This window comes from Carcharodon carcharias, chromosome 2 (assembly GCF_017639515.1).
Source record: "Carcharodon carcharias isolate sCarCar2 chromosome 2, sCarCar2.pri, whole genome shotgun sequence".
In the NCBI taxonomy this organism is placed as follows: Eukaryota; Metazoa; Chordata; class Chondrichthyes; order Lamniformes; family Lamnidae; genus Carcharodon; species Carcharodon carcharias.
In genome coordinates this window covers 117,112,840-117,125,774 of record NC_054468.1, presented here as the reverse complement: position 1 = coordinate 117,125,774, position 12,935 = coordinate 117,112,840, and the positions used below count along the sequence as shown (strand labels likewise).

General features: G+C 42.7%; 1 protein-coding gene across 9 annotated transcripts in view; it reads left to right on the top strand.

Moving 5' to 3' along the window:
- Positions 1-12,935, top strand: part of tasp1 (taspase, threonine aspartase, 1) — a 96,385-nt gene that overhangs the window by 73,029 nt on the left and 10,421 nt on the right. For 4 of the 9 annotated variants that reach the window (XM_041178297.1, XM_041178305.1, XM_041178286.1 and 1 more), the window contains exon 11: positions 6,611-6,684. The exons of 2 other annotated variants lie outside the window; for them this stretch is intronic. In XM_041178297.1, the coding sequence (XP_041034231.1) occupies positions 6,611-6,684 (74 nt within the window). Of the gene's footprint in view, positions 1-1,289; positions 1,401-6,610; positions 6,685-12,935 lie in introns of those variants that run through there. 3 more of the 9 variants (XR_005941834.1, XM_041178270.1, XM_041178262.1) reach the window with 1 other exon arrangement.

The following is a 12,935-nucleotide window of genomic DNA, read 5'->3' as shown; positions in this document are numbered from 1 at the left end:
GAACTGCCTTCTTGAACCCCTGCAGTCCATGTGGTGTAGTTACACCCACAGTGCTGTTAGGAAGGGAGTTCCAGGATTTTGACCCAGTGGCAGTGAAGGAATAGTGATATTTTTCCAAGTCAAGATGGTGAGTGACTTGGAGGGAAACCTCTAGGTGGTGATGTTCCCAATTATCTGCTGCCCTTGCCCTTCTAGGTGGTAGTGGTCGTGGGTTTGGAAGGTGCTGTCTGAGGAGCCTTGGTGAATTCCTGTAGTGCATCTTGTAGATGGTTCACACTGCTGCTACTGTGTGTCAGTGCTGGAGGGAGTGAATGATTGTGGCTGGGATGCCAGTCAAACAGACTGCTTTGCCCTGGATGGTGTTCAGTTTCTTGAGTGTTGTGGGAGCTGCACTCATCCAGGCAAATGGGGAGTATTCCATTACACTCCTGACTTGTGCCTTGTAGATGGTGGACAGGCTTTGGGGAATCAAGAGGTGAGTTACCCATCGCATGATTCCTAGTCTCTGACCTGCTCTTGTAGCTACAGTATTTATGTGGCTAGTCCAGTTCAGTTTCTGGTCAATGGTAATCCCCAGAATGTTGATAGTGGGGAATTCAGTGATGGTAATGCCATTGAACATCAAGGGGCGATGGTTGGATTCGCTTTTGTTGGAGATGGTCATTGTCTGACACTTGTGTGGCGCGAATGTTACTTGCCACTTGTCAGCCCAAGCCTGGATATTGTTCAAGTCTTACTGCATTTGGACATGGACTGCTTTAGTATCTGAGAAGTTGCGAATGGTGCTGAACATTGTGCAGTCATCAGTGAACATCCCTACTTCTGACCTTATGATGGAAGGAAGGTCATTGATGGTTGGGCCTAGGACACTACCCTGAGGAACTCCTGCAGGATTACTGTACCTCTGATTTTTTTTTGTCTTATTTTTGTTGTGCAAGTGCTCAACAGATACAGCTGAGATTGTGAACATAGCTGTGTTGCTAAGATTGCATTTCTAAAACTGACCTTTCCTGGATTTTTTTAAAGAAGGGAACAGTTTCCCATTATCCACCAAAAATATGATATCTAAGCTGACATTCTGCAGTTTAATTGGGTTTTACCTGAGTCTAACCTGGCCTTTGTGTAGGATATCAGCCTTTAGTTGTGCAAAATAGCTCATGTGTTAATTATCTTGAAGGTTAAGTTGAAGGTTGAAGGCAAAGTTTTGAAGCAGTCAAAATTTAAAGTTGGAATAATCTGCAGGTTTCTGTTAGTAAAAGTACAGTAACTTCTTTCTGGCTTATTCATAGGCTCACCATTCCTTGCTCGCGAAGACTCTGTCCTGGGGGGAGTCATAGTTCTCCGTTGTTGCAGATGTTCATTAGAATCTGAGTCATCATTGAATACTCAAGCACTCCTAGGTAAGCAATATGATCGGAATCTTACCACCTTAGTCCCTGCTGCAACAGCGGGACCATTTTTCAGTTTGGAACCTGCACAGCACACCCGGCAGTTGCTCTTTATCAGAGCAAACCAAATGCCATCCCACCTCTAGACTCCCCAATTTCTTAGGGAGGAAGGCAGGATGGCACAACAATTCTGTCAAAGGAAGGATTTCTAATTATAGGGTCCATGGATCAGAAAAGTTTACCGTAGGAATGGAAAGGCGACCTGGGAAGACTGCAACCCCCATCACCCCCCGCCTCACCCGGGTGTCTCGCTCTTACCTGGAGGTACTGCTGCAGGATTTGAGGTGCTGCAGTGAGGTGAGCTCTCCCGATGACAATCTCTCTACCCAAGTAGGCATGGATGGAAGTGACCAAGAAAGTCAACAGCAGGAGTGTGATCTCTCCAACTTGGGGTCAGTGCATCAAGAGGATCCCTGACCTCAGGAGGACATGACATGTGAGAGGTACAACACTTTCATGTGCTAAGGCACTGATTTGCCCAGCATTCGGCTGCAAGGCACTCTTTAGGACAGCACATTGCAGCTTCACTTATTCTTCTCCCTGCAGGCACCTCACATCCCTATCCAAACAGCCAACGCTCAAACTCTCCCTCTGCCTATTGCTCCCTCACACCTGCACACAAGCCATCATGAACACTCACACCTCTCTGCTTTGTCTCCTTGCAGAACAGAGTGCACAACTTGGTGAGAGGCAGAGACCAAGGGAGCGGGGTGATTCCTTCCGGTGACAGGTCATGTCCACCATTGACAATGCATGCCCACCTGCTACACTGGAAAAGAATCTTCTTCCAGGAGACTGTGGATGGCAGAAGGGACTTGCTATGAGAGCCTGAACCTCCTGTGGCATTAGGACTCATATGTTGTGAGAACTGATCCATGGTGTGTTGAGTCTCCTTCCTCCTTTTAGCTGGACCTTGGTCCATTCCTTCTGCCTTATGAGATTGCATACAGCTGAGGAAAAGGCAGCAGGTTCTGCTACTGGGGTTGTCCCTGCAAGAACATTTTTTTTTTATTACTCGTTCATGGGATGTGGGTTTTGCTGGCAAGCCCAGCATTTGTTGGCCAGAGAGCATTTAAGAGTCAACCACGTTGCTGTGGATCTGGAGACATGTGTAGGCCAGACCAGTTAAGGATGGCAGATTTCCTTCCCTAAAGGGCATTAGTGAGCCAGATGAGTTTATATTGGATTGACTGTCAGCTGACATGAAAGGGAGTCCCGAGGTCTTCAATAAGCATATAAATAATAAAGAGGTGGTGTAAGAAAGAGTAGGGCCAATTAGGGATAAAAAAGGGGACTTGCACATGGAGGCAGGAGAAATAGCAGAGGTATTAAATGAGTACTTTAGCATCATCTTCCTTTGTAAAGACAGATGCATTCAGGCCAAGATGAGAGAGGAGGTAACTGGTAACTAGAAGAAATTATAATTCAGCAGGAGGCGGTGTTGAAAAGCCATCTTTACTTAAAATAAATTAGGTGCCAGGCCCGCATGAGATGCATCCAAAGATGCTGAGGGAAGTGAGAGTGGTAATTGCAGAGGCACTAGTGATAGTCTTCCAGTCTGCCTTAGACATGGATGGTGCCAGAGGACTGGAGAATTGCGAATGTTTACACCCTTGTTCAAAAAGGTGTGCAAGGATAAAGCCAGCTACTACAGAATAGTCAGTTTAACTTTAGTGCTAGGGAAACTTCTAGAGACTATTGTTTGGGACAAAATCAGTAGTCACTTAGACAAGTGCAGGATAATTAAGGAAAGCCAGCATGGATTTAATTAACTTGCTGGAGTTTTTTGAGGAGGTAACAGAGAAGGTTGATAAGGGCAATGCTGTTAATATGTTGTATATGGATTTCCAAAAGGCATTTGATACAGTGCCACATGAGAGACTTGTGAGCAAAATTCTAGCTCATGGAATAAAAGGGAACATAAACACTTGGATAAGAAATTGGCTGTGACAGGAAGCAGAGAGCAGTGATAAATGGTTGTTTTTTTTTAGATTGGAGGAAGGTTTGTAGTGGAGCTGCCCAGGAGTCAGTGTTGGGATCCTTTCTCTTCCTGATACATATTAATGACCTAGATTGTGATGTTCAGGGCATAATTCCAAAATTTGCAGATGATATGAAGATTGGAAACATTGTCAACTGTGATGAGGATAGTCTTGAATGTCAAAAGGACATAGACCTATTGGTGGATTGGGCAGGAAAATGGCAGTTGAAGTTCAATGCAGACAAGTGTGAAGTGATTCGTTTTGGTAGGAAAAATATGGAGAGGCATTATAAAATAAAGGGAGAAACTCTAAAGGAGGTGCAAGAACAGAGGGACCTCAGTGTTTATGTACATAAGGCATTGAAGATGGCAGGGCATGTTGAGAGAGCAGTTAAGAAAGCATATAGTATCTTAGGCTTTATTAATAGGGTCATTGAGCACAAGAGTAAGGAGGTCATGTTGAATTTGTATAAGATACTAGTTAGGCCTCATCTGGAGTACTGCTCCAGTTCTGGGCACCATACTTGAAGGCATTGGAGAGAGTATAGAGGAGATTCACAAGAATGATTTCAAGGATAAAGAACTGAAGCTGTGGATGGATTGAAGAGGTTGGAACTGTTTCTTGGAGAAAAGAAGGCTGAGAGGAGACTTGATAGAGGTACTCAAGATCCTAAGGGGTATGGACAGGGCCAATAGTGAGAAACTGTTCCCACTCGAGAGCATCAAGAACTAGAGGGCACCAATTCAAAATAATTGGCAAAAGGAGTAAAACTGAGGTGAGGAAAAATTTTTTCACCCAGAGCGTGGTTGGAATCTGCAACGAACTTCCTGAGAGGCTGGTGGAGGCAGGCTTGATTAAGGTATTCAAAAGGGAATTAGATTACTATCTGAAAAGAAAGAATGTACAAGGTTATGGGGATAAGGCACGGGGGTGGGACTAGGTAGAATGCTCTTTCAGAGAGTCAGCATTGACTTGATGGGCTAAATGGCCACCTTTTGCACTGTAAAGTTTCTGTGATATGACAATCAATAGTTGCCATTACTTAGACTAACTTTGAATTCCAGATTATTTTAATTGAATTTAAATTCCATCAATTGCACAGTGGGATTTGAACCCTTATCTCCAGAGCATTAGCCAGTGCCATAACCATTATGGCACCCACTCCCTCTGATGGTGTGGCCTCTGACCCTCAGCAGGGGTGGAAAATGGAATTGAAGAAGGTACTCCCAGGCCATGTTGATGGCTGGCAGCAGGGCAATGCTGCTACTGGCGAGTGAAATGCTAGCCAGGTGAAGTGTCTTACCATAAGTTGGCAATCACCTTGTTGCAGGTGATTTCATCCAATGGATAAAAATAAAATTGCAGCAAGTTTTCTAACCTTGTTTGCTGAGCTACCTTGACTTAATTTTTAATTAGTGGCTTCTATATTTTTTTCCAGATATTCTTGAGCCTAATTTTTTAAAACCTTTTAAATATGGCACCAGAAAGTTAGCATAATAATAACAACTCCTATTTATATAGCGCCTTTAATGGAATAAAACATCCCAAGGTATTTCACAGTAGTATTATAAAACAAATTATGACACTGAGCCACATGAAATCTCTAGTCAGGTGACCAAAAGCTTGATCAAAGTGATAGGTTTTAAGAAGTGTCTTGGAGGGAAGCCAGGTAAAGAGCCAGAGAGGTGTAAGGAGGGAATTCCAGAGCTTTGGGGCTTAGGCAGCTGAAGGCATGGCCACCAATGGTGGAGCAATTATAATTGGGAGTGCACAAGAGGCCAGAATTAGAGGAGCGCAGCTATCTGAGGCTGTGGGGCTGGAGAATATCGCAGAAGTAGGGAGAGGTGAGGTCATGGCAGGATTTGAAAACACAGGTGAGAATTTTAAAATCAAGATGTTGCTTGATCCAAGAGCCAATGTAGGTCAGTGAGCACAGGGGTGATTGGGGAATGGAACTTGGTGCTAGTTAAGATGTGAGCAGCAGAATTTTGGATGACCTCACGTTTCGAGGATAGAATGTAGGAGACCAGCTAAGAATGTATTGGAATAGTCAAGTCTAGAGATAATGAAGATATGAATGAGGATTTTAGCAGCAGATGAGCCTAGATGGGCAAAGTTGACGAGGCGGAAATCGGCGGCCTTAATGATGGCACAAATGCAAGTTCAGAAGTTCATCTCAGGATCGGATATGACACCAAGCTTTTGAAAAGTTTGCATTACTCTCAGACAGTTGCTAGGGAGATGAATGGAGTCGGGACCTAGGAAACAAAGTTTAGAGTGGGGATCACAAACAATGGCTTCAATCTTGTCGATACTTACATAGAGGGAATTTCTGTTCATCCAGCACAGGATGTCAGAAAAGCAGCCTGATAATTTAGCAACAGTGGAGGAATTGAGAAAGATGGTGAGATAGAGCTGGGTGCCATCCTCATACATGTGAAAACTAATGCGATCCGTTTGGATGCAAAAGAATGTACTATGCAAAAATAAATACATTAATACAACCCGCATTGATAAAGCACCTTTAACATTGTAAAACATTGTAAGGCACCTCACAGGAGTGATATCAAACAAAATTTGACACTGAGCCACATAAGGAGATTTTAAGACAAGTGATCAAAAGCAAAATCAAAAACAGATGTAGGTTTTAAGGAGCATCTTAAAGAAGGAAAAGAGTAGTCAGGTGGTGAGGTTTAGGGAGGAAATTCCGGATCTTGGGGCCTAGGTAGCTGAAGGCATGGTTGCCAATGGTGGAGTAATTAAATTTGGACAGGTGCAAGAGACCAGAATTGGCTAACATTCTTAAATGAAAAAAAAATTTTCAGAAAATTTGTGCAAGGGCTATTTTTTTGTTTGAATAGTGAATACGACAAACCATTAGAAGATTCAAAGTTTGGAAAGATTACAAAAATATCTGGCTTTAATTAAATATAGGCCAATAAAAACTTTTGCATGAGATTTGATTTTTTTATGATCAAAAAAAGTGAATACTTTGTGAAATTTGGATTGGAAGAAACATTGAAAGGATTTGTTTTATAATTGCATGTCACTGAAACATGAAATTACTATTGCAATGTTAATTAAGTGTTAATATTTGTAGCTATCCTTTGTTACTGAGTGACCTGTTCCTGTAAGTGCAATTAATTTTGCTGACCTTGTTTTAAAATTGCTCCTATGCAGTTGAGTTTTTATGGAGTCATACCACTGAGAGTATGTGTGTTGGGTACATGTCAACTCAAGATGGCAAGGCTAAGGTAAGCCTAAATCCACCCTAGTAATTTAAAGCTATAGCCCTTTTTAGTAAATGTCTTCTTTCTAATGTTAATTTTTAATTTTATTGAGGCAGTCTGCCTTTTTTACAATTGTGCATTTTACAGATGCCATTGCAAAATATATTTTTTTAAAAGATTACACACAGCTATGAGGTGAATGTTTTTTCCAGTCATTGCAGATCATTTGTTTGCTGACTTAAAATCCATGTGGGTTTCACAGAAAAGTATATTTTGCAGTAGCTTTGATGTGTAGAACATCCCCATAAGATTATTTTCTATTGCTAAATCATAAATCGTTCAGATCTCCAAACCTCTTTTTGATGGCGGTACTCGTTTGAGGCTTTCAAGAAAAATTTCTAACCTCCTTCACATTTCTTTCTTCTAAGCACTTCAAAGCAGCAAAGTGAAGACTTTTTGTGTTGAGTCTCTAAACATGCAGGGTGGTTCTCAAAACGTTAGAGCCTTGATTTATATTAGAACTTAACAGTTTTATTCTGTGTGAAATGTGGCTCAGTAACAGAGGTGACACTGGGACATTAAAGGCATGGTAAGTTGGCTGCTTGCTGAGCAGCTTCTCTTCCATTCTTTGACATCTGGTGTACATTGTTTCCATATTGCCCGCAAATTCTGCAGCTGGTATTGTTGAAGGCCTGACAGACGCAGCTGCTCTTCTCACTTCAATTTTAAATTACGCTTTTGACCTTCCTTTACGAGACTAATCCCTCTTCACCACCCCCACTTTGAGTCAGTGGCCACAAATGTTTTTCAGCGAGCAACTACAAATACTCAGGATGGAGAAGGGTGGGGGGGAAATAGTTGACAAGTTTGATCAAAAAATAATCTGTCAGCAAAGCTGGCATGTTAGTATTTGCCATTTTAAATTAGGTTTAATAACCACTGGCTTATTGGGGGTAAACCAGCTTAACCCATGGTATGACATGTTGGTGTTTTGAGAAGATTGTTTCTAGTTTTATTTTTGGCCCTTTCATTGGCTGTTTTTGTTGTTGGTAAAATTCTGACCTAATCCAAGTTATTCCTAGAATATCTGCTTTCTCTAATTGACCCAAAGCTACAGCAGTTCAGTCAATAAATGTTAGAATGTTTTTATTCAGACTTCCTGTTCAATAACTTAGAGCTTATTTAATGGTGGAAGTAGTCTGCCACCATTTATCATTGGGTATTTATTTTGGCTGAGCAACGAAGATTTCATGCTGTCTTTTCAAATAGATTTCTTTTCCCTTGTTTTTGTCTCTGTTTGCTTCAAATGGAGTTTAAAACCTAATTCATTTATCTATGCTGAAAATATTTACTCTCACTAGACTTTCATCTAGTTATGTTTGCAAAATAGAAATGTTGCTGCTTTATTCATTCACTTTGAAATTACCTCTGTTATACTTACCAGTTGAACATCATTTTTATCTCTTTTCATATTTATTCTTACTTTTTTCACATATTCTTTAAAAAAACCAACTTCACTACCATTCATCCTTTACTTAAAATTATAAAATCGATGCGATTTGCAATATTAACATAGAAATACCAATCTGTAAACTCATTCTATGAAAATAACAAAATATAGTTAAGCATTCCACTTAAAATTCTTAGAATTTCTACTTATAGTCATAGAGGTCTACAGCACAGAAAAAGGCCCTTCGGCCCATCGAGTCTGCGCCAATCAAACAAGTACCTATTTTAATCCCATTTTCCAGCACTAGGCCCATAGCCTTGTATGCCACGGCATCACAAGTGCACACCCAAATACTTTGTAAATGTTATGAGGGTTTCTGCGTCTACCACCCTTTCGGGCAGTGACTTCCAGATTCCCACCACCCTCTGGGTGAAAAAGTTCTTCCTCACATCCTCTCTAAACCTCCTGCCCCTCACCTTAAATCTATGCCCCCTGGTTATTGATCCCTCCATCAAAGGGAAAAGCTCCTTCCTGTCTACCCTATTTATGCCCCGCATAATTTTATATGCCTCAATCATGTCTCCCCTCAATCTCCTCTGCTCCAGGGAAAATAACCCCAATCTCTCCTCATAACTAAAACTCTCCAGCCCAGGCAACATCCTGGTAAATCTCCTCTGCACTCTCTCTAGTGCAATCACACCCTTCCTATAATGCAGATTCCAGAACTGCACGCAATACCCTAGCTGTGGCCTAACCAGCATTTTATACAGTTCCAGCATAACCTCCCTGCTCTTATATTCTATGCCTCAGCTAATAAAGGCAAGTATCCCATATGCCTTCTTAACCACCTTATTTACTTGTCCCGCCACCTTAAGGGATCGGTGGACATGCACACCAAGGTCCCTCTGACCCTCAGCACTTCCCAGGGTCCTACCGTTCATCGTGTATTCCCCTGCCTTTTTTTTAATCTTTGTACTTCACATACAATAGATGAGTTGTTTAGAAAGGCAGGAGATTTCACAAGTAATTTTCCTTGAAGAACATTTTGGGTAGACCATGTGATTGCAGATTATAAACTCGTCCTGAACAACAAAGGTGTCAATTAGTACCCCAGGGGACCAGATAACTATTTAGGGGTAATACTTAGAACTTGCTGTGAGAGCACAGAGGTATGAAAATGGCAGCCAAAAAGCTGCAACTTCATGCACTGTTAAAGCATTTCAAGTAATTGAAGAATTTTTTAAATTAAATTTAGTTTTGTGGTTGTTGGTAGATTATGTAAACTTGATTTCAGTTTTGAAGTAAGCAACACTGAAATGCCCCCTCACTGAGTCATGTTAATCTAACCTACGTGAAAGTGAACTTGAACTCGATCAATTTTGAACCATCTGCAATATCACCATTATCAACTGCTGGGCTAAATCCAGGCTTAAGTTTTCAGTGGTACTATAAAATAGCCATCTAAATTTTGGCTGTCTCTACATACACCCTTCATTGCTGCTGTCCAAATGAGGCAAATTCATAAACATTGCACAGAAAAAGCAGTGTTTTGGGTGTTCACTTTATTCCAACATTGTTGCCCTGGTAACAAAATTGTGGTGCAGGTTGGTAGGAGGAAAAGCATTGGGTAGGAAACAGGAGAGTAGTCCTAGCATTAACGGCATTTTTATTCTTGGACTGTAACATTCCACCAAGAACAGATGAAGCTTATCCTGTTAGCATAGGTAAGTGCAAGTGCCCAACCCTATAATTGGTAGATATTCTCTTGGTTCATGGGTAGCCAATTCAGATGATTTTGGATTGCAACACCAGAGTTTGGCATAAGAAAGGTATTACCTTGGCAGCTGCTGCAATCTTGATACTGTTTTAATAGCTTTAAGAAATCTGAGTTACTTAAATTTTCTTGCCAGCCTTATCAGAGGGATGGAAGTTTGTATGACATCATGCAGGCATGCCAAAGCTGGTTTCCAAATAATAAGACTTGACCCTTGCATTTTGTTACAGACTTTGAATCATTGCAAAACATTGTTTTTTGGTGTTGCGCAGTTTCAAGTATGCTAGTAGCCAGTACGTTACCCAACTGACTATTTTTCATGTATGGATCTAGAAAATGAATGTTGATTTGCATCTAGTTTGCTACTTCCCAAAGTAGGGTGGAGAAGATGAAAAATTTTGTAATGTTGGGAATTGTGGGATAGACATACCTTCTGGCATTCTGCAATGCTGCATGTTGTTGCTCCAGCAAGCCTTGCTGTGCTGTATGATTAGTTTTGGTTGGTTATCAGAGCAAAACCATGGGGAGGTGGTGGCATAGTGCATTGTCACTGGACTAGTAATCCAGAGACCCAGGGTAATGCTCTGGGGACCCAGGTTTGAATCCTACCATGGCAGATGGTGAAATTTATATTCAATAAAAATCTGGAATCAAAAGTCTGATGATAGCCATGAAACCATTGTTGATTGCCATAAAGACCCATCTGGTTCACTAATGCCATTTAGGGAGGAAAATCTGCTGTCCTACCTGGTCTGGCCTACATGGAAAGGAAACTTCTTGTGGATTACCATCCAGCTGATAAGTCAGTACTCCTCTATGTTGAACACCACTTGGAGGAAGCAGTGAGGGTAGTAAGGGCACAGGATGTACTCTGGGTGGGGGACTTCAATGTCCATTACCTAGAGTGGCTCAGTGGCACCACAACAGACCGAGCTGGCCTAGTCCTAAAGGACATAGTTGCTAGACTGGGTCTGCAGCAGGTGGTGAGGGAACCAACAAGGAGTTCCTTCATGTACATGTACCTTCATGGCCTAGCATATCTAGCACTAAGCCAGGTTCAATGAAGAGCGCAGGAGGGCATGCCAGGAGCAGCACTAGGTATACCTAAAAATGAGATTTCAACCTGGTGAGTTGAAGCTACGTGCCAAACAGCATAAGCAGCAAGTGATAGACAGAGCTAAGCAATTCCACAGCCAACAAATCAGATCTAAGCTCTGCATTCCTGCCACACCCAGTTGTGAATGGTGGTGGACAATTAAACAACTCACTGGAGGAGGAGACTCCACAAATATCCCTATCCTCAATGATGGAGGAGCCCAGCCCATCAGTGCAAAAGATAAGGTTGAAGCATTTGCAACAATCTTCAGCTAGAAGTGCCAAATGAATGATCCATCTCGGTGTCCTCCGGAGGTCCCCAGCATCGCAAATGCCAGTTTTCAGCCAATTCGATTCACTCCATGTGATATCAAGAAACGGCTGAAGGCAGTGGATACCGTAAAGACTATGGGCCCTGACAATATTCCGGCAATAGGACTGAAGACTTTGCCGCACCCCTAGCCAAGCTGTTCCAGTACAGCTACAACACTGGCAACCTGGCCAGTTACTGTCCCATCAGTCTACTCTCGATCATCAGTAAAATGATGGAAGGGGTCATCAATAGTGCATAGCAATAACCTGCTCACTGATCCTCAATTTGGGTTCCACCAGGGCCAATCAGCCCCTGACCTCATTACAGCCTTGGTTCAAACATGGACAAAATAACTGAGCTCCAAAGGTGAGGTGAGAGTAACTTCCCTTGACATCAAGGCAACATTTGACTGAGTATGGCATCAGAAAGCCCCAGCAAAACTGGAGTCAGTGGGAACCCGGGGGAAAACTCTCCGACGGTTGGAGTCATACCTAGCACAAAGGAAGATGGTTGTGTTTGTTGGAGGTCAGTCATCTCAGTTCCAGGACATCACTGCAAGAGCTCCTCAGGGTAGTGTCCTAGGCTCAATCATCTTCAGCTGCTTCATCAATGACTTTCCTTCCATCATAAGGTCAGAAGTGGGGATGTTTGCTGCTGATTGTGCAATGTTCAGCACCATTTGCGATGACTCAGAGACTAAAGTGGGCCATGTCCAAATGCGGCAAGACTTGGGCAATATCCAGGCTTGGGCTGACGTGGCAAGTAACATTTGCCACACAAGTGCCAAGCAATGACTATCTGCAACAAGAGAGAATCTAACCATCACCCCTTGACGTTCAATGGCATTATCGTCACTGAACCCCCCCACTATCAACATCCTGGGGGGTTACCATTGACCAGAAACTGAACTGGACTAGCCATATAAATACCATGGCTGCAACAGGAGCTCAGTGGCTAGGAATGCTGTGGCGAGTAACTCACCTCCTGACTCCTCAGAACTTGTCTACAAGGCACAAGTCAGGAGTGTGATGGAATACTCTCTACTTGCCTGGATGAGTGCAGCTCCAACAACACTCAAAGGCTTGACACCATCCAGGACAAAGGAGCCCGCTTGATTGGCACCCCATCCATCAATATTCACTCCCTCCACCACCGATGCACAGTGGCAGCAGTGTGTACAATCAAGATGCACTGCAGGAAGTCACTAAGCCTCCTTAGACACGCCTTCCAAACCCACGACTGCTACCATCTAGAGGGACAAGGTCAGCAGACAAATGGGAGCACCACCACCTGAAAGTTCCCCTCTAAGCCACTCACCAACTTGACTTGTCCCTTCACTGTCGCTGGGTCAAAATCCTGGAACTCCCTCCCTAATGACACTGTGGGTGTACCTACACCACAAGGCCTGCATCAGTTCAAGAAGGCAGCTCACCACCTTCTTCTCAAGGGCAATTATGGGTGGGCAATAAATGCTGGCCTAACCAGCGATGCCCACATCCCATGAATGAATAAAAAAAAATTTTTGAATTTCAGTTTTGGTTGAGCCAGCTTGCTTTGTATTATCTCAAATGACCCTGTGTAGTAGTCATGGTGTTCATGATGCTTAGGGACAGGAGGAGGCCATTTAGTCCCTCCCAGTTGGT